Source organism: Balaenoptera ricei, chromosome 3 (genome assembly GCF_028023285.1).
Source record: "Balaenoptera ricei isolate mBalRic1 chromosome 3, mBalRic1.hap2, whole genome shotgun sequence".
NCBI classification, from domain to species: Eukaryota; Metazoa; Chordata; class Mammalia; order Artiodactyla; family Balaenopteridae; genus Balaenoptera; species Balaenoptera ricei.
In genome coordinates this window covers 114163987-114187097 of record NC_082641.1, presented here as the reverse complement: position 1 = coordinate 114187097, position 23111 = coordinate 114163987, and the positions used below count along the sequence as shown (strand labels likewise).

The following is a 23111-nucleotide window of genomic DNA, read 5'->3' as shown; positions in this document are numbered from 1 at the left end:
GAGAACAGGGCCATGTGTGCTCCCCAAGGCCTAACACTCACATCCGAGGAATGGATGGATGAACGATTGTATTGGGATGCCGTGTTAACGGCTGTCTTTCCCCAGACTGGAAGCCACACCCGGGAGGGGCCGTGTCTGGTGCGCCACTGCTCTATTCCCGGCAGCGCCATCTTTGGATAGTTGGTCGCCTAAGTGAAATGAGTTCTCAGGCAGCCTTGGCAGTGATGTGGGGGAAGGCGGGGCGTCCCAGTCTCCAGGAAAGTGGGCTGCCTGTGGGAAAGACACTAAAAAAGGGCTCTCAGCTGCACTGATCCTGAGCAGCTCCAGACAGCGTGATAAGAAAAAGGATACTTAATGCTGTGCCGAGTGCTTTACAAGAATCATGTCCCTTCATCCTCGCGATGGACCTATGAAGCTGATGCTATGGTCATCCCCACAGACCATCCCTCAGGGCTTGTCGCCTAGCTGCTCCTGGTGGAATCTCCGTGGAAGGCGCATCACGGCCCCAAGAAACAGAAACCCAACCCTGTAAACACCCAAGCCAGCACACAGTTCCCATCCACAGCGGCACACATTTCTTTGGTTTTATTATTACAGACACACCATGTCTCTACCACAACCGGGGAATCCTGAGCTCTGCGTGCCCTACCTACCCTCTCTTTTCTACCTGGACAGGTCACACAGAAGGGTCCAAGCTACATGCAGGTGCAAGAAATGTTTGACAGAGCAGTTCAACTCATAGCTTATAAGGATGCCATTTCTATTTCTCCAACTGTGAAAGAGCTTTACAAAAACAGTGCCACGACACCCCCATGATGCTGGATTGCTTGATTCATGTTTTGTGAGCTTCAGAAACTTTGGCTCCCTTTTCCAGAGTAAGTAGCATAGGCAGGAAGTTCCACATTTGGGACAGGTCCTTCCTGGAAGTGAATGTCAGGCCGTGACATCCAGGTCTCTGCATGCAATGGGCTAACAGTCACGTTTAGGGGGAAAAAAATTAAAAGTCTCTCTCTCTCCCTCCTCCCCCCACCCTCCCAAGGCTCAGATCTCATTACGGTGTACATTATGGCCCAGGTACATTGAAGTGTGATATTTGGTTTCAGAAACATTCAGTCTCTTTGGCAAACTGAGAGAAATTGGTGGGAGCTGCTGAAATGCATTCCTCCTGCGGTCCTTCGCACTAATGCTTCATCCTCTCTAATAACCGCTGATAGACAGGGGCTGAAAGAGAGATATTTGAAAGGTGAAAAAGGTGCAGGCTTCCCATGTCTGTCTAGGATACTGTCAGAATCACGAGCACGAGGGCCAAGCAGCCTTCTTCTACCATCCTCTCCTGCACAGAGCAGATGCTTTTTGGTTTGTGAAACTTCATATCTTACTCAATGATGTTCTGAACTGGGATTTTCTACGTCTGCCAGCTTGGGACCACGACCTCATCATGGGTTCCTGCCAAGCCCCTGTGCAATATTCCCAGATTCTCAAACCTAAAAACTCATATCAACCCTAAAAAGGTTGGCACTCTTATTATCTCCATCTTAGGGAGAAGGAAACTAGGTGTTCTGTGTCTGACCCCAAAGGCCATGTTTTACTGCACCATGGTGTTCTTATCTATAGACAGCAGACGGCAGATTTGGGCCTGCTTGGGGGTAAGACCCAAACAAGTCTACAAGGACTTCAAACCCAGACCAGACTTACCTAGTTTCACAGAGCTCTGGGTAGCCTGAAAGAAAACACAAGGTGTTAAGTTTTCTAGTGGATGTAATACCTACACCTGCTCATGGCAGTGGCTTTGCCCGTTGCCATCCTTACTCAGAAAAAAATGGTGGGGATGAGGAAGAGGAAGGGGAATGTGGAACTGCTGGGCCCCGGGGGGCCACTCAGTCAGTCGTGGCAGCCCCAAGTGATGACGTGCTAGCCCCAACCAAGGAGACTCTGAGGCGGACATTCCTGGGATGCCCCAAAGTCAGGCTTCCCCCCAGCCTATCACCTGGAGCTTGCGGAGGTGGGATCGCACAGGGGGTGGCTCAGGAATAGGAACTCTGGGCCAAGAACCCTCCTCAAGGGGCGCGAAGGAGAGCCCTATGTCCAAAAGTAAAGGGACGTATTCCAGCTCCATACCTCTGGGTTAAAGACTACCTCCTGCAGGCTCTTCTGTGGAAATGCAAACCTTCTGTAACATGACCCGTATTCCCAAGGGGCTCCACCTGACCTGAAGGGAGCCTGAGTGGGACCCCTGGGCCCTGGGCAAGCTAGGGAACAGGAGGAGAAGCACAGAAAGTCCAAGAGGTTCTGAGAGGGAGGTGGGGCTGAGGCAAGGAAGGGAGGTTCCCCACACAGAGGGCCCTGGATCCAGCACCCACACCTCTGCCCAGCAGGGCCCCAGCACTGGCCACGGCGGGCTGCGTCACGGAAAACAGAAGAGTGACTCGGAGCCCAGGCTCAGGGCAGGCCAGTCTGCTGTAAGGAAAGTTCAAGATGGGCCGCCCTTCTCGGTCAGCTGGATTCCACAGCTGTGTCTGTTCTTACGGCCTCCCCACGCACTGAGGCTCAGATGCCTCGCTTGGAAGGCCTCGGCTGTCGCCCACAAAGGAAGCAGGGCCTGCCTGGGTTCTTTTATCCAAACTCCACACAGGCCGGGGCTGAGGATGCCCCCATGGGAGTGGACAGAAATTACAGGAGAGCCCTGGGAGGACAGCCAAGGAAGACAGGAGAGTCCCCTCCATGAGCCCAAGCACAAGACCCAAGGCTGTTCAGGGCAGGGGCCAGCGTAGGCAGGCGTCTTACCCTGGAGAACGCGGACGCCTGTTTGAAGATATCAAGCGCAGAGTCTGCGAGTTCGTCCCCCCGTTCCTGAGGTCTGTTGGCTGCAGATAAAAGGAAAGGCAGCTTCAATGAGAGAGAAATGATTAGCGTGTCATTCATAACCACCAGGACTGAGGGGGCACTGTTGGGTTTTCTGGCTCACATTCTCAGATGAAGTTTTCCTTTGTAACTTTCCATAACTCGTGGTGGAATTCGGCCCGTGGGGAGAGAGCTCAAAGAAAGGTGAATGCACAGGTTGAGAGAGGCTAGGCTCCAGCTTTGCTGGAGGTAAAGAGAGCTCACCCAGGGCAGGATGCTGCAGGAGGGGTGCTTTGACCCATGTTCACAGCGTTCACATGTAACAAACAACTGGGCTCTGTTCGAACAGGGCTAGGATAGCCAGGCAACGCAGCAAAGAGAAATCTGTCCTTGAGTTGCTGGGTGTAGTGCATTTGAACCAAGAGTTCCTAAGTTACTTTTCAACCAGACCCAGCAATGCCGTCCAGAGATGCTCAGTCCACACGTCCCACATCATTCTCATCTTTGCTTACAGCAGGGTTTCTATCGAGCACCAACGGCTGTGTGTCGAGAAGGGCCAGCAGCAGGATGAGCGGGGGCGTGGTTCTTTAGGGCCTTACCCGGAGGCTGCAGGACACTGGAGATGACGTGGACCACGCCATTGGTGGCCATGATGTCAACTTCAGTAACAGGCTCCTTATTGACATTCACCACGTTGTTCTTCTGGGAGAAAAAGAGACAACAATTGTTGAACACCAAGCACGTTTACCTTATCCATTCTTAAACCTAGCAAATGTTTACTGAGCACTTCTGGATGCCAGATCCTGTGCTAAGTGCGGGGGATACTCTGGTGACTGGAACAAGACCCCTGTCAGCTACAGACCTTCGGTCTGGTAGACTCAGTTTAATCCTTGTGTGGACCCAGCATGTTGCAATTTACAAAGTGCTCTTTTGTGTGATTCCCTTATCCTCACAGCAGTGCGTGGTGAGGAGGTCGATATCATGGCCTCCTTTAAGCTGAGCAGGTGGGACAGCTGGGAACAGAAGCCAGGTGTCTGGCTCTGGTTGAAGGGCTCTTTCCGCTTTTCCTCCATGCCTGGCTTCAGAGTTTCTCACAGGGTAAATCTGTCTCAGGCTTTCCTGAACGACCCAAGGGGGTAGGGGGAACTGGAGCCTGAGACCGACAGGACCCTGACACCCCAGACTAGGAGCTGGGAGATTCTCAGGTGACCTGCAGAAGTCAAACAAGTCATGCCGTCCCTGCCTGCCTTCCTGTGCTCCCGGGAGAAGCTGATGAGCACAGGGATGGCTGGAGGCCAGGAGAGAGATGCAGGAAGCAGAAGCTGAGCCAGCCACATGCTGCAAGGGTGGTCCCTCCACGGGGTGTCAGTGGCCTTGGCTGGTACAGCCAGGGAGGCCACAGGCAGCTTTGCAGAGCTGGGCTGCCTATCTGTTCCCTCTCTTCAAGGTAGGGACCCTCGGAGGCAGCTCCAAAGTGGAATGTGCAGAGTAAGGGAAGGTTCACAGAACAAGCGTCAGAAGAAAAAGCCTCCTGGGCTGGTCTGGTTCATGGTACAGCTCAGTGAACCCCTGGACTTGGGGGGGATAGAGTGGGAAGGGGATTGGGAATTGATCTTTCAAGACTTGTAAGTAACTATCATTTCCTTAAGGAAAGGGAGATTTAATAGCTTCTCCCAGATGCCAATCAGATGCTTTATTCCCCTGCAGATCTGGAAGTTCTTATTCTGGTCTAACCACAATCTCCCTTGATTTCCCTGAAGACTCTTTTTCTTTGCCTTTCCTTTTTTCTTTTCTTTCCTTCTTTCTTCTCTTTTCTTTCAAAATGCACTCAGAGATTCAAGATGCTTCTTAAACACGGAGTGTGTGTCTAATGCCATCCTAGGGACGAGATGTGCCCTAAACCCCAGTGGTAGGGCACGGCCAGCCTTTTAATTGTTAAACATACTCACCGAGCTGACTTCCAACTTGTCGCCTTGGAGAGACTTCAGCCGCACCAGGGCTCCGATGCCTCCGCTAACCAGGATTTCATCGCCAACGTGGTATTTCAGGATGTTGGCAAGCTCCTTGGCGTTGCCTGCAGGTTTGTGGGAAAAGAAAGCAGAGTTAATCCTAAGGCTGGTAACTGGTGTGGTCAGGGAGGGCCCAAAGGAGAAGATGTAAGCAGTCACCCCCGAGATGGAGAACCCCCTGCCCAGGTAATAAGCACTTATTGAGCACCTACTGTGTGCTCAGCCCTCCGACCCACCATGTGCATAATGGTCAGGGGAACAAGACATATGACCGTGGCCATGACTCTACCTGTGCACTGGATGGGCTGCTGGGTTAAGTACACGCTTCCGTGTGATGCTGAGAAGGGAGTTAATCTATACTCCTCTGTGAGTATGACTCATGTTTCCATGACTAAATATTTGCTTGGAAAGCCAGGGGCCTTTCCAGCACTGGCATCTGAGACATTTCATCATCAGCATGGCTCCCAATAGTTATAACACAGTAGTGAAATATTTACACATTCTGCCCTCAAATGCATACTTTGAGACGGCTGTTTCCTAAGGGAGAACTTAAAAGAGTCGACAGCTGCGGTCTGGAGGAGCTATGGAGCCGATGAGGTCAGGGCCGAAGGGGGGATCCCTCCACAGTGTCCCTCCTCGTCACGTCTCAGCATTCCTTCCGGCCCAAGTCAGCTCCTCCACCCACTGGGGAAAGCAGCCAATTGCTCATCAAGGTGCACAGGCAGTCCCCAGATTAAGTGTGGGAGGCAATCTTAAGGCTGCCAGCTGCCCTCTCCTCTGCATCGAGGCTGCCCCTGGTACTCATGTTACCAGCCAAATGGCCGGGTATCCCCAGGGCTTATGGACGGCTATTTCCAGCAACTTGAAACTGAGAACAGAGAAAGCTTTAAAGTATTTTGGGGAGTTCACTTGGTTATGGACGAATCCACATGAGTGCCACGGGATGGAGCCACCAGGTACAAAGGGATTTCCAAACATCCACAACTTGGAGCTGGCAAGAGTTTCCCTTCCACCAAAATACGGCCTGGAGGTGCTGAGCCAAGCCAGCCCCCAGGATGGGAGGGGTCTCCTTCTTCTGAGATCTCTAACACCTGGATCGACCTCTAACACGGGGACTGGGATGGGCTCCATGCCCCAGGCGTGCTGGGGTCTAATCCTGCCCGTAGGCCTGAGGGAGGGCGTGTTGGGGGAGCTTTGCCCAAGCCCTCCCTCAGCTCCCGCACAGCTGAAAATGAAAGGCAAGCCAAGCAGGCTTGGGACACCTGGGGAATATTCCGTTCCTCCTGAACAGAGAGAGAATGGAAAGTTTATGTCCAGAATGAATGTCTCCCCTCTCCTCAGGAACATATGTCAGCACCACAGACACAGGCATTCATTTAGCAATAAAGAAAATTAAACAGGACACAAATACAGTTCACAGCTGCCCGAGCTTTTTGTTCTGTACTCCAGAGCGGGAAGGGAGGTGTAGACGATTTGGGTCCCAAGACTTAGCCAAGATCCTTCCTCCTCCTTCTCGTCCTCGGACTCAGCTTTCTGCACTGGGTGGATGTGTCGTTCACAGGCATGCAGCAGAGTAAACACCGCAGGCCCATCCTACCTCCGCACCATCATTGCCATTATCCCATTATCGATGGGGCACGTGTGCCCAGCATTGTGGGCAATGCTCATTTAATCCTTATTAACACTCTGAGCAAGGTGCTCTTACCACCCCCATCTTACTAATGGGAAAACCAAGGCCCAGAGAGGTTAAGCAACCTGCAAGAGGTCACTCAGCTGGTAAATGCCAGAGCCAGGGTTTGGTCTGCTTTCAGGTAATCTGGGAGCCCAAGCTCTTCACCACTAGATTGTCTCTCAAACATACTCAACTTAATTGCTCAGGGCCTTGATGAGCTTCCTGGTAAAGCTTTCATCCCGAGGTACATGTGACACAGGTAAATGGCTTCATGAGCAGGTTCTCACAGGTCCTCAGGGGAAGGCATGCCTTGTTGACTGGGCTGGTTGTCATCTACCCTCAATTCCCTTCTACTCTTCTCTGCCTTGTTCACTGCCCGGGGAAGCTGACCACCGTGAAGTGCATCATCCGGGCTCCCTCACCCTCCTGCGATCAGCTGCCAGGAGGCCGCTGAAGGAGGCCAAGGCACCTAGTGGCCTCCTTGCCATGGTTCTGATAGCAGCTGCATGTGGCTCTAGCCAGTGTGCTACATCCCTCCTCCTAGGGTCTCCCTGGACCGGCCCTCCCCCCACCATCCCCTGCCCCCAGCACCCCCAGGCCTGGAGTGGTAAACAATGGGTACCATCACCCTTTGCTGGTTCCTTAACCCTGCCCACACCTCTGCAAATAGTCTTGTCATTAAATTCCTTTCAGTCAAACCCTTCATAATGTGCCAACTGTTTCCTGCTGAAACCCTGACCGATACAGTTACTTTAGAGAAGTTGAAAAATGTACTTAGGTTGGTCTTTACCCAAGAGTTTGTTCAGTTCTCCCGGTGGCAAGGCTTGGAAGGCTTCATTGGTAGGGGCGAAGACCGTGTAGACCCCTTCCCGGTTGAGGGCCTCGGTCAGCCCCGCAGACTGGATGGCGGCCACCAGCATGCTGTGGATACACACACGGAAAAGGTCACCTCCCTGTGTGTGTGTGAGGGGGGGTTGTCATTTGCCCAAATACCGCACCACGGTGGGTAGGTGGAGCCCAGAGCACTGGCATTCATACCCCTTGCTGGTTTTCGTACAGACAGGGAACGATTCCGGTCTGCATCTTCTCTCCATAAATGCTAAGTTCAGTTAAAAGCCAGAAGTCAGTGGCCAAAGGCAGAAGGAGGAAGGGAGAGGTCAGTGCCATGGCTGACCCAGAGACTGGCTGAGCTCCAGGGCCCGAGGGATGTGATTCCGGGGGGTGGGAGGTGGGGGCAGAGGGCGGGTGGTCTCCTAGGCTCTTGTGCAGATGGCTGAATTCAGTGAATGCTCGATGTCACAGCACCCAGTGGTGAGTGAGCAAATCAGAAATGGAGAGAGCAAGGCAAGAAAACAAAGTGACATCAGGAGCCTGAGAAGGAAGGAAACTTCAGGGGCAATAAGCAGACACTACACGGATTGAGACTCATCACGCGCGCAAAGCCAGGTGTTCTCAGCTTCCCTGGGACTTTAAAAGGGGAGCAGGATGTTTCCCTTGCCCTTCAGGAATACAAGTGCAGCCCCCTCCCTGTTCCCAAGGGTGTGAGGATTACACTCCCAGAAGCCACCCTTCTTCTCAACCTAAGTTTTTAAGGTGACCCTCGTCCTTTCCGAATCCCCGGCTTGGGAGATCACACGGACACACGGCCAGTGTTCACTGGAGCCCCGAGGAAGTGGGGAGCTCGACAGACAGCTGAGGCCACCGTCCTGCCCCAGCAGGGCCACTTGCAGAAGCACCGCCCCGGGATGGAGCCGGTTACCTGAAGCGACTGTCCCCCTTCAGCACGTCCATGACGGTGCCCACTGGGGGGGTCAGCACCCGGTCCATGGTGAACAGGGTCCCGTATCTGCCCCTCTTGTCGTGGGCGGCGATGCAGCTGTTCTCAATGCACAGGCTCTGCACAAAAGAGGGGCAGAGAGAGGCCACGTTACCCCCCAACCCAAAGCAGGGGCCTCCTGATTTGTTCAGGGCATGTGCTGATGGCTTCACCCACAGAGATCAGTGAATATATACGGGGCTGCAGCATTAAGACTAGGATTAAAGGATGTGTTTCCTCCAGGAAAAAAAAAATAAAAATGGCGTTCCTTAAGGAAAGAACAGCTATAGAGGCCCCAATAAATGTACAGAGAGGGCCCATAACGAGATTATCACGTGACACGAGAGGGCCATTGACAATGATCAAATAAAGAGATCGAGTCTCTTCGTTTATTTATTTAACAAATGACAACCGTCTTTAGCCAAATGGCGCTGGCTGGTCCCGAGCAAGGGCTATGTTGTGTTGTACTTCTTTCTTATTTGATATTCCAGGGTAACTGTTGGGTTTGAAGAGAGAGAAGAAACAGGAGAAGAGGGAAGAGAAGCTTTTGGACCAAGGAGGGCTGAGTGTCAGTTCAGGCAAGGCTTCTCTTCACGGGAGCTAAGAAGGATCCAAAACCTGCATCCCTCCTCCCTTCGTTCATCACTCTGGGTTCAGGGTGGATGGCTGCTTACCCAGCCAGGCCAGACAGGTGTTTAGTTTATTCCCAAAGGCCTCCAGAAAAGGAGGCTTGACTCTTTTGGCAAGACCCCCATTTCGATCCTTTGATATCAGATATTCTTTCTAAAATTCCTTCCTTCCTTATTAGAAACCAGTTCTCAGGCAAGCTCCTGCTTATTGAACACTTTTTTTTTTTTTTAACACTAATATAGCTTGCATTTCTTGGAGCTGAGACAAAGAAAGAGCGTGATTTAGGACCCAGAACTTACATTACGGTAAACAAAAACTCTCAGTTTTTTGCCGCCCAGAGTTTCTAGGATCTGTCCGTGGTACAGATACTTGGAGGCCAGCTGATCTTTAATCATGTGGTTCAGAAGCAAATTCTTCGTCCGGGCATCAATTGGAGGGGTTCCATCTGCAAGAGAAGGCGTGGTCAGGTCCAGACAGTGCAGCAGAAAGCCCATCCCTCCTTCCATTTGGAAATAGAAATTGAGAAATCAAGCAAGGCTGCCAATACTCCTTAACATCTGGCATCCTGTGAGAATTAAAAAAAAAAAAATGTCTAGATAATCAAGGGTGTTTGGAATTTTGCCCTAAGAGGGAGGGGTAGGCACGGACACAACTTGGCCCTTCTCTGCCTTCCCCATGGCCATGGCTCAGCTGTATCCTCACTCTGACCTCCTGACTATCACACTGGCAATTGACCCCGCAAATAAAAAGACAAGGGAGTGCTTTGCTCTCCCAACAGATGCACACTCTTGAATTCTGAGGACAAGACTGCCACGTGCATCCTCTGCTCTACCAAACGAAATAGCAGAGCCTCTTCACTTTCTCGTGAAGTCACTTCTGCTTTTGGCTGAGCTGGGTGGAAGCACGAATGGTCCACGGGGAGCTGTAAATTGGGGAGGGTGCTGTGGAGGTGACAGCGGTGGGGCAGCTGCCCCCAGAGACAAACGCACAGGGATGCCTTCCCCACGATACCTTTGAAGACAGAATTCATGGGGGCCAGGAGAGTCAATCGCTCAGTTCCAGAGAGATGGGTGCCGAGGCCAGCTTGTCTGAAAAGGTCAACAGCTGTGGAAACATCGGACTCTGCAGCCAACTCAAATAGCGTCTTGGCTATAAGGAAGGACAAAGTGGGTTCAAAAGTTAAAAGTACTGTTTTCATGTATCATTCGTCCATCCCAGAGCATGACATACATCAGCAGGAATGTCATCTCTTGAGTCAACAACCCCTCTAAACACTGCTGGGGCACAGCGGGTTTGTGTCATCAGGGGAATGGTCACCCAGAAAACCACACCGGTTGGGGAAGTGAGGTGAGGCTCAGTTGGGCAGAGGGCCTCTGTCCCAGCCCTTGGTCAGGGTCCTGTCCAATGCTGGGGAGGAAGAAAGCATTTGTCTGTGTCATGGCTTCTGAAGAGTTGATAATGCCAGTGACCACACCCACAGAAAGTTTTCTTCTGGGTTTGTTTTTTCCTGTGAAATTCCCTCACTCATTAGCAGTAGAACTCCCTGGCAATCCAGGATGGGGAAAGGATGCTGAATGGGACCCAAGCCAAAGTCCATTCAGTCATTTTTCCCTGGGTCAGTGACCCTGGGATCCTTGGGCATGATGGAGAAAGCAAATGCTCTGAAGTCAGCAAATGGCCCTCTGTGCCCAACCAGTGCAGGCAGATCTTCTGAAAGGCCTCCGTGATTGAGTCGCTCCCTCCCCAGACACCTCCAACGGCTCTCCCCTGCCCACAGGGTAACGCCCGGACTCCCAAGCCTGCAGCTCAAGACTCTTCATAATCTGGCTGCAACCTGCCAGGTGCCCAGGCTGTCTCTCCTGGGAGGCTGTGAGCTGGGCGCAGACAGGGAAGCGGCTCCCAAGATCCCCGAGTTCCCCCAGCCGCGCCACCATGGACGGCACAGGGCACAGCAGACCTGGCAAGCCCAAGGCCCCCGAGGCCTGGATCACCTGAGTCTGGAATGAGCAGCTCGTCGATGAAGTGGATCACACCGTTGGTGGCCAGGACGTCTTTGTTGGAGATGATGGGCTTCCCGTTGATGGTGAGCATGTCCCCGCTGCAGCCCACCTCCAGCGTGGTGCCCTCCAGGGTCTCCAAGGACAGCCCCGCCACGATGGCTTCGGCACACATGGCCGACTTCAGGATGTGGTTGTTTAGCAGGTCTGGGGGCCGAACAGGACACAGGTCAAGTCAGCGCCAGCCGGGCTGACATGAGGCGCCAGTTCGCCGCCTGCCCCGAGGCGCCAGTTCGCCGCCTGCCCCGGCTAGGAGGATTCCATTCTCTCCGAGGCTAACGATCAGATGAGCCTGGGGTACCACGTGGCCTGGATCCTCCTCTTCCTCTCCTCCTCCTAGCCTCTAAAACTAGTTGGGCTCTGTGCAGTCTACCTGAGTTTGAATCCCAGCTCGGCCACTTAGCAGCTGTGGGACCCTGGGCGAGTCACTGAGCCTCTTTGAGTCTCAACTTCCTCACTGGTCAAGTGGAGATAAGCATAGCATTCATCTCCTAGGGCTGATGGAAGGATGACATGAAACTCTGAAGGTTAAGCACCCAACACAGCGGCTGACGGCAGAGTAAACGCCCAACAAATGCTAGTGATTAGCTTCTTAGTACCTGAACTTCAGGGTGAATTCTCTTATTTGTATTTGAACTTCCCAGATAGGGGAAAAACTCAAATGAGTTTACCTTGGGATTTTTTTAATCTACTGACCTTTATGAAAATGTAAAGTGTGGTAGGAAAAGATGAAAACTGTAGCAAATGAAAGTTCTGAATTATTTCTACATTTTATTTGTTTTTGTTCACTTTACCCCAAGGGTCTCCTTAGTTGCCAGGGCCTGTTAGAGGCTGGGGACGGTGAGCAGTAAGACATGGTCTCTGCAGCCCCATTCACCCCGCCCGTGAATCATAAACACAATCGTTTAATTACTTGCCCAAGTGCTGCTTTAGGGACAGGGCAGGGGCTGGGGGTGCTGAGGCTGCAGGAGCAGCGGAGGGGACGTGCTCCAGCCCCAGCCAGGCAGAGCCGTTCCAGGACTGTTGCTCACCAAGGTCCCCGGGGCCCTCTGTCTTGCGTGCTCACCACAGAGGCGAGTTCCAATGTGTCCTGAGTGTGGGAACCAAAACCGCACTGTCACAGACAGGAGGAAGCTCTGAGGCCCCGCAGAAGTGCTGAGGGCCTTGAAGGCCAGTGCTGACCCGCTTCAGCTGGTGGGGAAGACAAAGGACGGCAAGACCGCTGTGGGAATGAGGCCTTGGGGATTTAGTTTCTCAGGGAAGGAAGCTGAAGGCCGGGGGTGGGGAGGTGGGTGAACTGCCAGGGCCCCTCGGAGGGTGAGCCAGGCCAGGGCTGGAAGCCAGTCTGCGAACGGGCACTTCTCGTCCATCTGCCGACCCGCTAGCAACCAGGAGACTGTCAGGTGGACCGTGGCCGCCCGCCCCCCAGCCTGCAGTAGCAGCCCCACACAGAGGGCCCTCGCTTTGAGCAAACAGCTTAAAGTGGGAAAAGGCAGATGTGCAAAAGGGATAAACTTGGGGTGTTTTTTTCACTTTATAATAAGGTGTTCTGATAGCTACAAAGATAAAAATGTGCTCCGTACAAAACATGTTTTAGGGGGAAAACAGCTCTAAATAAAAAGCTAAAATGCTGCGATGCACCCAGGTCTCATCTCCTCGGAAGCCTTCAGGACCCTCAGGCTGCGGATGCCCATCCCTGCCCTCATCCCCGTGACCTTGGGAGTATCTCTGAGTACAACGCTCAGCACATCAGATCCCCAATGACCTGTTTTTAATTAAGCCTGTTACACCAACTAGGTTTAAACTTCCTTGACTGTACCATGTTCACTTTTGTGGCCTGGGTTCCTGGCACCACAATATCTGGACATAATAGATCCCCATCTGTGCTTTCAGAAATGTGCCCCTTCCCATCCCTGCATAGCTTCAAGGAGAACGTTTTACATTTATGGGGTGTCTGAAATGCATTAGGCATTTCGAAGGTGGGTTTAAATAGATTCAAAAGAAATGAAGTCATCCCTGGATTATATGTGGGAGGAGTAAGTGTGATTGGAGGGTTGGAGTGCACAGGGGACCTGGGGCCTACTCCCCTTTGAAGGGGACCCAGGGACCTGCAGGCAGCATCTCAGTGGTCCTGGAGTTGGGGAGCTGGGGTGGCAGAGCCTGGCCTCCCCTCCTAATCTCCCTCACATGCCCTCACATGGTTCTTCCCTCTCCTCCAGCAATAATCAACACTCCTCCTAACTTATCAGCTCACTGAGAAGGTAAGGAAGGACTCAGCAATGAAGAGTCAAGAGTTGACTGTTTTGGGTTTTTCATTGTAATTTTGGATTATCCCTGAGGCCCCCCGGCCAGACACAGGAAAAGTTCAAGGGTCAACATGATGATTCCATTTCGAGGATGCCAGCACCTGCCACCCCCTCCCCACACCTCCAAGCTACCGCCCACTCCTGGCAGCCTCACTCTAGCTTTGATCATTTGGGCCTTTAACTCTTCCAGACTCTGGCCACAGCTTGCTTTGGACCTCCAGCTCCACCTCCCTCCTCAGCCCAGCTGTGTCCCTAGACAAAGGCTGCTGGATTCCTCACCCGCCCCTCTGACCAGGGTTCTGCTGTGGCCTCTGCAGAGACACAGCCAGCTGGGAGCAATGGGACAGGATGGCAGGCTGCGTGTCTGTCTTGGACAAGAGCAGGCCTTGGGCTTAGTCTGGCCACTCCAATGAGGCGGCAGCAGAAGCCCAGGGGTGCTCACCTCTCAGGGCCTCTGGGTCCCCCAGGATCCGGTTCAAGGTCTCAGCGGGGATTTTCTCGAAGGCCTCATTGGTCGGGGCCAAGAGCGTGTACTGGCCGTCCCCTTCGAGCAGGGTGTTGAGCCCCGATGCAGCCACGGCAGCCTGTGGGGGAGGGGAGAAGACGGAGCGTTCCCTGAAGGCTCTGGGCACACATGGTCTCGCCAGTGCCCCTCTGGAGGGCTCCAGACTTCTGTAGAAGCCCTGGATGGAAAGATAGGCTGAACCAAGGCTCACTTCTTCCCACGGCCTCCAGGAGCCTTGCCAGCCTGAGCTCCGCCCACTCTGACCACCTCTTAGCTGCTGCCCTGCCTTCCTCCTTTCCACCCCGGGGCTGTTGTCCTGCTGTTCCCTCTGCCCTTCCCCCCTTCTTTGCTTCTCTGACTCCTATTCCTTCCTCGGGCCTTGACGAAAATGTCGTTTCTCTAGGTAGTCAACTTGGCGTGGCCCCCCACCCCGCCCCCGCCCCCAGATGAAAATGAGTCTATTAGACACATATTCTCACGTTGTGCAATTCAACCGTTACTGGTGCTAATTATCTGCGTGGGCTCCGTGAGCATGAGGATGACATAACCCCTTCTCTACAGAGCAGGAAAATGACCTTCTAAAAGCACCCCGCTGCTCCCAGGAGGAGACACACTCCTTGCCGGGTGTGCAAGGGCCCGCAGGATCTGGCCTCACCAGCCTGGCCACGCCCACCTCACCTGCTGGCTGCGTAGCGCTCTTCACTCAGCCCTGCAGGCCTCCTCCTTGCTCATCCTGCTTCTGAGCCTTACTCTCCATCTCCCTTCTGCCAGCTTAGCTCTTGCCCCTGTGTCTTGTGTAACTGGCCAGTCCCGATATTCAGGCCTCAGCTGAAAGGTCATCTCTTCCAGACAGACCCTTCCCGGCCCAGCCAGTCCCCACGGGATCCTCTGCTCACCACTTACTGCCCGACTTCACAGCACTTAGCATGATCTGTGACTGCCTTGTCTGTTTCTTGTCTTGTGTCCCCCGGAAGAATACCAGTGCCAGCGGGGACAGAACTTTGTCTTGTTCTCCTCTATTCCTCGGGCACATAGAGCACACCTGGGAAGTAGCAGGTGCTTAACGAGTATGTGTTAGCAGAAGGACAGATGGGCGTTAGAAAGAGCCAAAGGGAAGAAGAAAGGAAGGAATATGTGCCAACCCTGAACAGTAAGAGGGGGTTACTCGGTGCGGATCAGCTGCTATTAATCAAAAGATGTGCCACCAACTTTGTGGGAACATCGTCCCCCTGCAGACCCCTGACCTTTGAGCGACCCAGAAGGAAAGCATGGGAAGAGCTTAGAGGGCAGGTTCCCTAGGGCCCTCCAGAGCCACTTCCTGAGACCACCTGAGTGCCAGCCCAGCCCGGGGATGTTTGTCTCTCTGTGTTGGTGATCTCCAGGGGAACAACCATCCCACGCCCACTTGGTATCCTTTGTGGTCAGGAAGTTCTCCTTGAATCAGGGCAAAAACCCTGACAGGGCAGCCTGTGCTAACTTCCTCTGAGCAGCCGGTGCCAAGAGGAAGGCCCATGTGCCACCCCAGTAGTAAGATAAATGCCTGCTGGGCAGGGGGGGCAGGAACAGCATTCTGGTGCCCCAGAGCAGGCAGAAGCCAGGCCAGAAGTCAAATCCCAGACTCCGTGTCTGTGTCTATACTTGTGTCCTCTCTGGTGGTCAGGGCTCCAAGGAAACAGGGGTATGGCTACATCAGGGGTCCCATGGTGGGGACGTGTGGTCCAGAAGATCATGCAGGCTGAAAGGCCATTTATCTAGTCCCACGTGAGAGAACCAGCAACTGGGAGGAAGGGCCCTCCCACCTCTGGAACCCACAGTGCAGGCCCGGGCAGCCGTCCTGCTGCAGCCATCGCCTCTGAGCTTCCCAGGGGAGTCAAGGAAAGGACAGTACATAGGAGAAGACCAGCGGGGGGAAGTTCCCAGCAGAGAATTACGATGTCTCCTTGGGGTCAAGCTGACAGCCTGATTAGTGGACTCGCCATGTTCATGGGCATTTCAAGGAACTTGCTCCATGTCAGCTAAGCGCCCACGAACATGGAGACGTCCTCCACCCCTCCCACAGAAGAAGGCCCTCTTGGGAGGTGGTGTGTCCCCAGCTGGGCCTCCCCCGGGGCAGTCCCTCACCCGAAGGGTCTCGAAGGTGTCCTCGATCTCGATGATCTGCTGAATGTTGTTGGAGATGGTGGAGATGACCTTATCAATGAGGTGCACCACACCGTTGGTCGCATGGTGGTCGGCTTTCAGCAGCCGGGCACAGTTGACAGTCACAATCTGCCCGGAGAAGGAGCGAGAATGAGCAGCTAACACCTCGGAGGCACAGCCTCGAAGGCCCAGGCGGGGAGAACACAGCACAGCATGTGGCCTCCACGAGCGGGGGAGAAGCAGGTGCAGGGGGTAGAGGACTGTGCACAGCTGACCCCACCCGCGGGACACCACCCCAGGAGCCAGCCCCACACGCGGACCGGGCGTGGGCTCAGGGTGGGCACGGGGCAGAGCTGTGGAGGCGGGATTCCCTACCCCATTGGGATAGTGGTGGATTTGGATGTTGGAATTCTGGTACATGGAGGTGAGGGCCATGCCATGTTTCAGCTCGTCCGTCAGGACCCGTCTGTCCACCATGTGGTAGCGGAGGGCATTGAGCAGCTCGATGTTAACGTTGCTCACCAGCGAGTCCAGCACTTCCTAGGAGGGGGGTCAGTGTGGCAGTGAGGGGGCTGCAGGCCCCACGTTCGACAGAGGGGTCCCTGCCACCCTGGGAAAGGTGCCCCGGGGACCCCCCTTCTGCCGAGGACCCCTACCCGTGAGCACCAAGGTCTGTCTGGCCACTTAAATGGATGGGGCATTGGAAGCCACCTGGGGAGGCGTATTTTAGCTCAAGTGCCATGGCTTTATCTGAGGGCTTAAGGAAGACATTTCCTGAGACGGTGGGAAATCACTACGGAGTCTCAGTGAAAGCGTCCCCAGTACACGTCCCTGGGCAGAAGGAGGTCATCTCACAGCTGGCAAGGAAGCCCAGGCCTCGTTGCTGGGGGCGAAGATGGTGAAGCTGCCGGGCCCTTCCATCTCGGGCCTCAGCTTCTCCGTGCGGTCTGTGTACAGCTGAGTGGTGGTAGCACCAACGACTCCCAGGGTCTCGTACAAGTTGGAGAGTGGCAGGGCTGCAGGGGCAGAGGACAGAGAGGGGATGGCCTGTGGGATGCCCCCCCCCAACCAGACCACACCCTTGTCTGAGATGGGATGGCACACCGCTGGAGAAGGCCAGAGACAGCCTGCTGTCGGGGAGCCCAAAAGGCTGGTCACGTGCTTCTTAGAACAACTCCACAGGCCAAGTGCCTCCCTACTTGAACTCAACTGCTTGGTCATTCTTAATCATTTTTAACTAAAGCAGAGCAAAGCTTTTGTTCATAGACATTTAGATAACACAGGTGGGAACACCAGAAACAGATATCCCAGTTACAAGGTAGCCTTATGGATTTATCTAGCTGTTTTTGAAACTGGTTCCCTAATGGCCTCCACCAGAATGAAACAGATCTTGGAAGTACTTTAGGTATTTGTAAGTAATAAAATGTTATTTCCTGCAAGTAGCCGGAAGCTCAGGAGGCCCTTCTCCTCACACAGAGAGCTTCGTGTTCCTTTTAAAGGGCCTGAAACTAAGGGCCAGAGGCTGGGTCCCACCTTCCGGGTCATCTCCTTCCCCATCCCACGTTTTCCACCTGTCCTGCCACTTAAGTCAGGAAGGCCGCGGCTCCAGCCCATGCCGACCACACCCCCTTCGTGACCATGGCACCAACCAAATCACCCCCCCTTCCTTTTAAGTCTCAGTCTCACATTCTCAACTAATGAAACAGCGAAGTTTTCAAAGTTAAAACGAAAAAAAATCCTCCTCTGTACAGTCCCCAGGGGTGTGTGGGATTAAAGGAAAGGATCTAGTAAATTCACAGGTACCATGTCGTCTGTGGACCCGCATGGCCATCGTGGGACCCTTGGCTGATTCTGGGGAAGCCGGCCTGGCCTGCCGCTCCCGTGCCTACGAGCTCCATTGGGCCGGCTTCCGACAGAGTGAGGGGGGCGTGGCCTGGTGTTCCCAGCCCAGCCGGAGACCAGGCCCACGCCATCCACTCTCCAGCAGGGCTGATGAGAAATGCTGGATGTCTTTAGAATCACTCCCAGCCAGAGACAGCAAGGCCAGGAGCCTGTGCCTCGTGCAGAGGGCACAGGCAGGTCAGGATCAGAGTCTGTTCCCGCAGCGTGTTAAGCAGTCGGCTTGTACAGGAAGGAGCAGCGCAGGAAACCTGCTGTTTCCAGCTTCCATCCTCTGGCCCTGTCATGGGGTCTCATCCCTCGGACCCCCACTCAGACTCTGCTGCCCTTCACGTGGGTGCTCCTCTCTCCCTCCTTCCCTTCCATCCGTGCCAACAGGCAAGGCTTACTCACCTGCTGGACAGCCCTTCTCTCCCGGGACCTTCTCATATCCGGGACAGCACTCGTAGCTGATGACTCTGTAACGAGACACACACGTGTATTAGGCAGGACTTCCCTCCCCCTCCTGTGTCATCAGCCCTCGCTCCAGGAAGGGACATGATGGGGCACATAGCCTGCTCTCGGAGGAGACCACACACTCAGTCATCTTTGTGCCTTTCATTGGCAAGAAGCTTGTCACGCCTCTTCAGCTTTGTACAAGGTGCCCAGCGGTTGCCATCACCTATAGCAATGCAACCGGGATACAGTCAGAGGATGGCGGCAGCATATCCGTGGTGGCATTAGAAAACATCCTCACCAAGAATTTATCTCCAACATAATTCATGGGGAACCCAGTGGGCAGCGTTCCCGAGAGGCAGCAGGGAGGAGGAGAAGGAGCCCTGGACCTTTCTGGCTCTGAGTCTGCCAGTCCCGTCTCCTCTCTGGGCCTCAGATTCCTCATCTGTAAGATGTGTGCATGTATTGTGCAATGGTCATCAGATTAAACAGCCCATGGTCTTCTGGTTCTCTGACTTAATAACCAGGAAGGGTAGTGTATTGTATATATGATCAAGTTTTTCTCAATCTTCACGATCACACTTTAAAATAAAAACAGAGTTCTTTCTTATCAAGACGCTTGTTCTTCTGTTTCTTTAAATTAAAAACAAATTTTTCATCAATGAAAACATTATATAGTTTCAAAATCTACAAAGGATTCTATAGTAAAATGCTCCCCATCCACCCTCCTCCCTCAACCATCTCGTTGTCCTTCCAGGAGGCGACCGATATTGCCAGTTTGCGAGATTCTTTGTATTTGGATGAACAAGACTGGCAGTTTATGGTTTTAAACTTTGAAGTCATTTGGCAGGAAAACTTAAAGCCTCCTCTTCTAACTCAGACTGGTCCACTGTGGAACACTCACCACCTTCTGGAGGTCTGAAACGCAAAGCTTCAGCTAACCCGGCATCCTGGTGAAACCCAGAAGACTGAGAATTTCCAAGAACATCACAAGGAAGGAAGTGTTCTAAGAAAGACTTGCTTCATATCAAATCCCCCTGTCCCGTCGAACGCCACCCCTGCACCAGCGGCGTGAGCACAGCCCCTCCTCGGAAGCCCTGGAACCAGAAGCCAACAGCCCTGTCCCGCCCCTTCCTTTCTTTCACATGGATGTGCCCTTCAGGACAGGAGAGAACTCAGCCTTGAACTGCAGCGGGTTTACCACAGAGCCGCTCACCGCGGCCACTCACAGGATGTTTAATGACATCACCAGGAGAGAAGCAGGCAGATCAGACAGAAGTCTGGGCTTTGGGAGGGGGGAGGGTGCTCTCAGTGAGCCCAGGACATTCTGCTCTTACTAATTCCACTGCAGTTGTCTCAGGGAAGCCCGGGTGAGTCATGTGAAGATGAAGCCTGGTTCATCTGTTGTCCAGGCTTCATCTTCTGTTAACTAATCTTTCAGAGACAGATTAGTTAGGACGCTTAGGCTGCTAGGGAGCTATGGGTGTCACTGGGCCAGAAATGAGCCCCCAGGACATTTCTGAGGAGTGACACCATGCACATCCTTCTCTGCCCTGCTCTCTCCATCCTCCTGACTTCCTCTTCCCCTTTTCTCCCAGCCTTCCTCCCAGCCCTTTCCTTTCTAACCTTTCAGCCCTATTTAAAAGGGTTAAACAGGCTGGTGGTCTCAGGACTGATCCTGACTAACTCACGGTTTTCTCTTTGGAAACTAGTCATCTTCTGCAGCAAACGTGAGATCTGACTGACCCACAACCTTTCAAAGGCAACATGATGCAACTAAACAGTATTAGAATCAGGAGACTAGGCTTGTCATCCATCAGTAACTAGCAGGGTGGCCTTGAAAGTCCATTTCTCTCTCTGGGTCTCAGCTTCCTGATCTTTTGTAAAATAAGGTGAAGTTAAGCTAGATGATCTCTAAGGTTACTTCCAATTTCACACTCACAATTCCAGCCAATGGGATTATTTCTAAGGGGTAGAGAAGCACTTTTTCAAAGTAGGATAGTGTCTGCCAGCTTCTCGTAGCTAAACCTAGGGAGAGCCGCAAGCCTTGAGCTCATAGGACCGGGAACACGCATGCGTGGAATCTCAGGCTTCCTCTGATAAATGCCAGGGCTCTGTGGCTGGGGTTGAGGAAGTGGGATTCGGTCAAGTCCCCCAAAGCTTAGCTTCTTTCTAAAAGTGCCTGGGTGACCTTCCCTGGAGTTGGAGAAGCGCAGCTGGAGGAGGGGTCTTCTCCTCAAAGCCTTCATCATCTCTGGGGTCCCCCATGCACATGGTGCTGATACTCCATGCCTTGGAGCCCCCAGCCAAAGGCTTTTCTGGCCAAAGACCCTTCTCCCAGGGTGTCAGCGTCTGAGTTCCATCCTACAAAGCCACAGGAGAGCTCAATAGCTCAGGGGACCTCACCAGGATTTCCTTGAGGACAACAGAGAGTCAGCCCCCCAGGTGTGAACTTACTGGTTCCTGTGGCCACGTGTGTGTGGAGGCGGGAAGAGATGGGGGGAATGACAGGAGAAATGGAGGCTGCCGGGCAGGGGAGCAGGGACAGACGTAAGCAGGGACGTCTCCGCGTGGAGAAGGAAATGCAGGATGGAATCAGAAAGCTGAAAGGGCTCTGGGGGCAAAGGAGTTTCTTAGGATCACAGCTGGGGAGGGGCAGATCTAGGACTCTCCCCACATTTCATCAAGTCCAGACCCTTTTCCATTGCTCTTGACAGTGCACATATTTGGGGGAAAGTGGACTGATTTGGAAAGTCTGACATCAAAAGGACGCAGGTGGTCTCTCCGATGTGATCAGAGCTAACCCCTGTCAGCACTCACTGCCCCTTCTCTCCAGGTGGGCTTTCTGTACCTGTGTCCCACAGAGGCTGGACGTGGGGGACACACCACCCCCTGCAGGGGCTCAGCCCCCTAGCCAAAGGCTTTTTCCTGGTTAGCTGAGTGTGGCTCCCTGCCAGGAAGCCTTCTCCTAATCCTCCCGCCCTGCTGGCCTCTCCCTCCTCTTCCCTCGTGCTACCCATATTCTGGCATCCCCGGCACTCTCTAGGTGCATGGGGTGACCCACGCCTCTCACCCTCAGCCTGGTAGCCTTATGGGTTGAAACGTTTCCACGGCTGGCTGTTACCCTGCTCAACTGTCCCAACAATACCAGGTCTTTTCAGAACACGTCTGCCTGGCCCTGGAGAAGCAGAGGGCAGCTGTAAATTGCAGACCAAGAAGAAAGCCCATTGAGGTGATCCTGACCAAACCCTTCAGGACTCACACGCCCTTTTCTCAGCCCCGTGTGCCACCTTCCTTGGGCTCTGGCCCTGGGGAGAACACACATGCTGTGGGGAGACGGGCCCCTGGGGCAATCACAGAGTTGTGGTTCTGATGGAGAGGTTCATCTCTCCAGGATGAACGCAGGAAAGGATGGAAACCACAGGGAGCCCCGCTCCGTGCCTCCCTGGTTCCCTGGCTTCCCTGCACAGGGAGAACCAATCTGCTGGTCTCCGAATCGAATCTTATCAGCAAAAGCTGCTCTGATTAAAGGCTCCTGGCTTCTCCTTGGCCTGACACAGTCCAATAAGCAAAAACCTCAGAAAAAGTATATCCTCTAGGGTAATGAGACACTAATTTTCTTATTCCAACTTCCCATGTCAGAAGAGCAATTTGAGGAAGAAAGTCAGAGAAGGTGCCTGACTTAGACGGGCGTTTGAAAGAGGCAGGGGGTGGGTGCAAAAGGCAGTGTCAATCCAAGGCCTAAAGAATTGAAATAGAGTCTCAAAGCTCTCCTCCATTCCCCTCCAAAGTTTTACTCACGACTGGATAAAGAGAGAAGCATTGGTTTTTCTCTCCCCAAAATAATTTTTCAAGGAGGTAATATAATAAGTTAAAGCAATCACTCTCTCCCAAGCACGCTTCACGATTTTGGCCGCTGTGACGGCTGTAAACACCTAGGGGTTAACCTGACTCTGAAGTAGTGCGGTAAGGAATGGAGCCTGAGAGCCAGCTTCCTGTGACCGAAGGTAAACCATCCAGCGTGTCATGATTTCCAAGGGAATCACTGAACAAACACAGACTGATGTTGTCTAGACATGTGCCTGCCTGGATGAGTTCATTTTCTGCACTCAGCTGAGCTCTCTTAAGCCTCCCAGGAGAAAATGAAAATCTTGAGTCCCCTGGTAAAAAAGGGCTTGTTTTAACCTACTGTCTACCACTAAAGACTCCATCACTATCCCATTCACCAGGGTCCAGCTTGGCGAGTGATGAGACGTAACCTTGGGAAAATACACTTACATTTTTTGGTGATGTCTGTTTGCACATGGTTTGTGAGGGTATTTGGGTGGTGGTGGGGGGGGGGGGTCTCCTGGATGCTGGCTGTGTCTCCTCAGTTCCCATGCTCTCCATCTGACTAGGGAGGGAGCCCCCTTGCAACAGGGGTTCTCAATGACCACCAAGCTGCGGGTAAGCAAAGGTTGGTGGCTCTGGGCCAAAGGGCCTCTGTTGACCCCAAGGAGGCCTTCTCCCTGGGACCTAGAGTCACAGGTTTTAGGGCTGAAGAAAGATCTGGGGCAGTTGACCCAGGCGCTCCAAGGCTGCTCACTTGGGCTCCCCCCCATGTCACCAAAACTAGCTGCTGGGCTTGGTTCTCCCCTGGGGGCAGCATGCAGAATAACTGGACCTCTCCCACTCACCAGTGGATGACTTTGAGCAGGTTGCTTAGGCTTTCTGAGCCTCAGTCTTCCCCTCTGTAAATGGGCTAATGATCACACTGGTCTTAAGGGATGATTGTGAGAAATGAACGAGCTAACCTATGAAAA

The 23111-nt window shown here is 53.3% G+C and overlaps 1 protein-coding gene across 2 annotated transcripts in view; it reads right to left on the bottom strand.

The window, feature by feature from the left end:
• Nucleotides 1-558: 558 nt before the first annotated feature.
• The window catches only part of TGFBI (transforming growth factor beta induced), a 32211-nt gene continuing 9658 nt past the window's right edge, over nucleotides 559-23111 (bottom strand). The window contains exons 3-17 of one of the 2 annotated variants that reach the window (XM_059917150.1): nucleotides 18268-18332; nucleotides 16831-16991; nucleotides 16351-16515; nucleotides 15958-16104; nucleotides 13774-13915; nucleotides 10960-11172; nucleotides 9980-10117; nucleotides 9268-9413; nucleotides 8282-8418; nucleotides 7313-7443; nucleotides 4791-4915; nucleotides 3441-3540; nucleotides 2785-2864; nucleotides 1696-1720; nucleotides 559-1221 (exon numbers count right to left, since the gene is read on the bottom strand). In XM_059917150.1, the coding sequence (XP_059773133.1) occupies nucleotides 1181-1221; nucleotides 1696-1720; nucleotides 2785-2864; nucleotides 3441-3540; nucleotides 4791-4915; nucleotides 7313-7443; nucleotides 8282-8418; nucleotides 9268-9413; nucleotides 9980-10117; nucleotides 10960-11172; nucleotides 13774-13915; nucleotides 15958-16104; nucleotides 16351-16515; nucleotides 16831-16991; nucleotides 18268-18332 (1816 nt within the window). In that variant the 3' untranslated portion in view covers nucleotides 559-1180. Of the gene's footprint in view, nucleotides 1222-1695; nucleotides 1721-2784; nucleotides 2865-3440; nucleotides 3544-4790; nucleotides 4916-7312; nucleotides 7444-8281; nucleotides 8419-9267; nucleotides 9414-9979; nucleotides 10118-10959; nucleotides 11173-13773; nucleotides 13916-15957; nucleotides 16105-16350; nucleotides 16516-16830; nucleotides 16992-18267; nucleotides 18333-23111 lie in introns of both variants that reach the window. The other variant, XM_059917149.1, reaches the window with a different exon arrangement.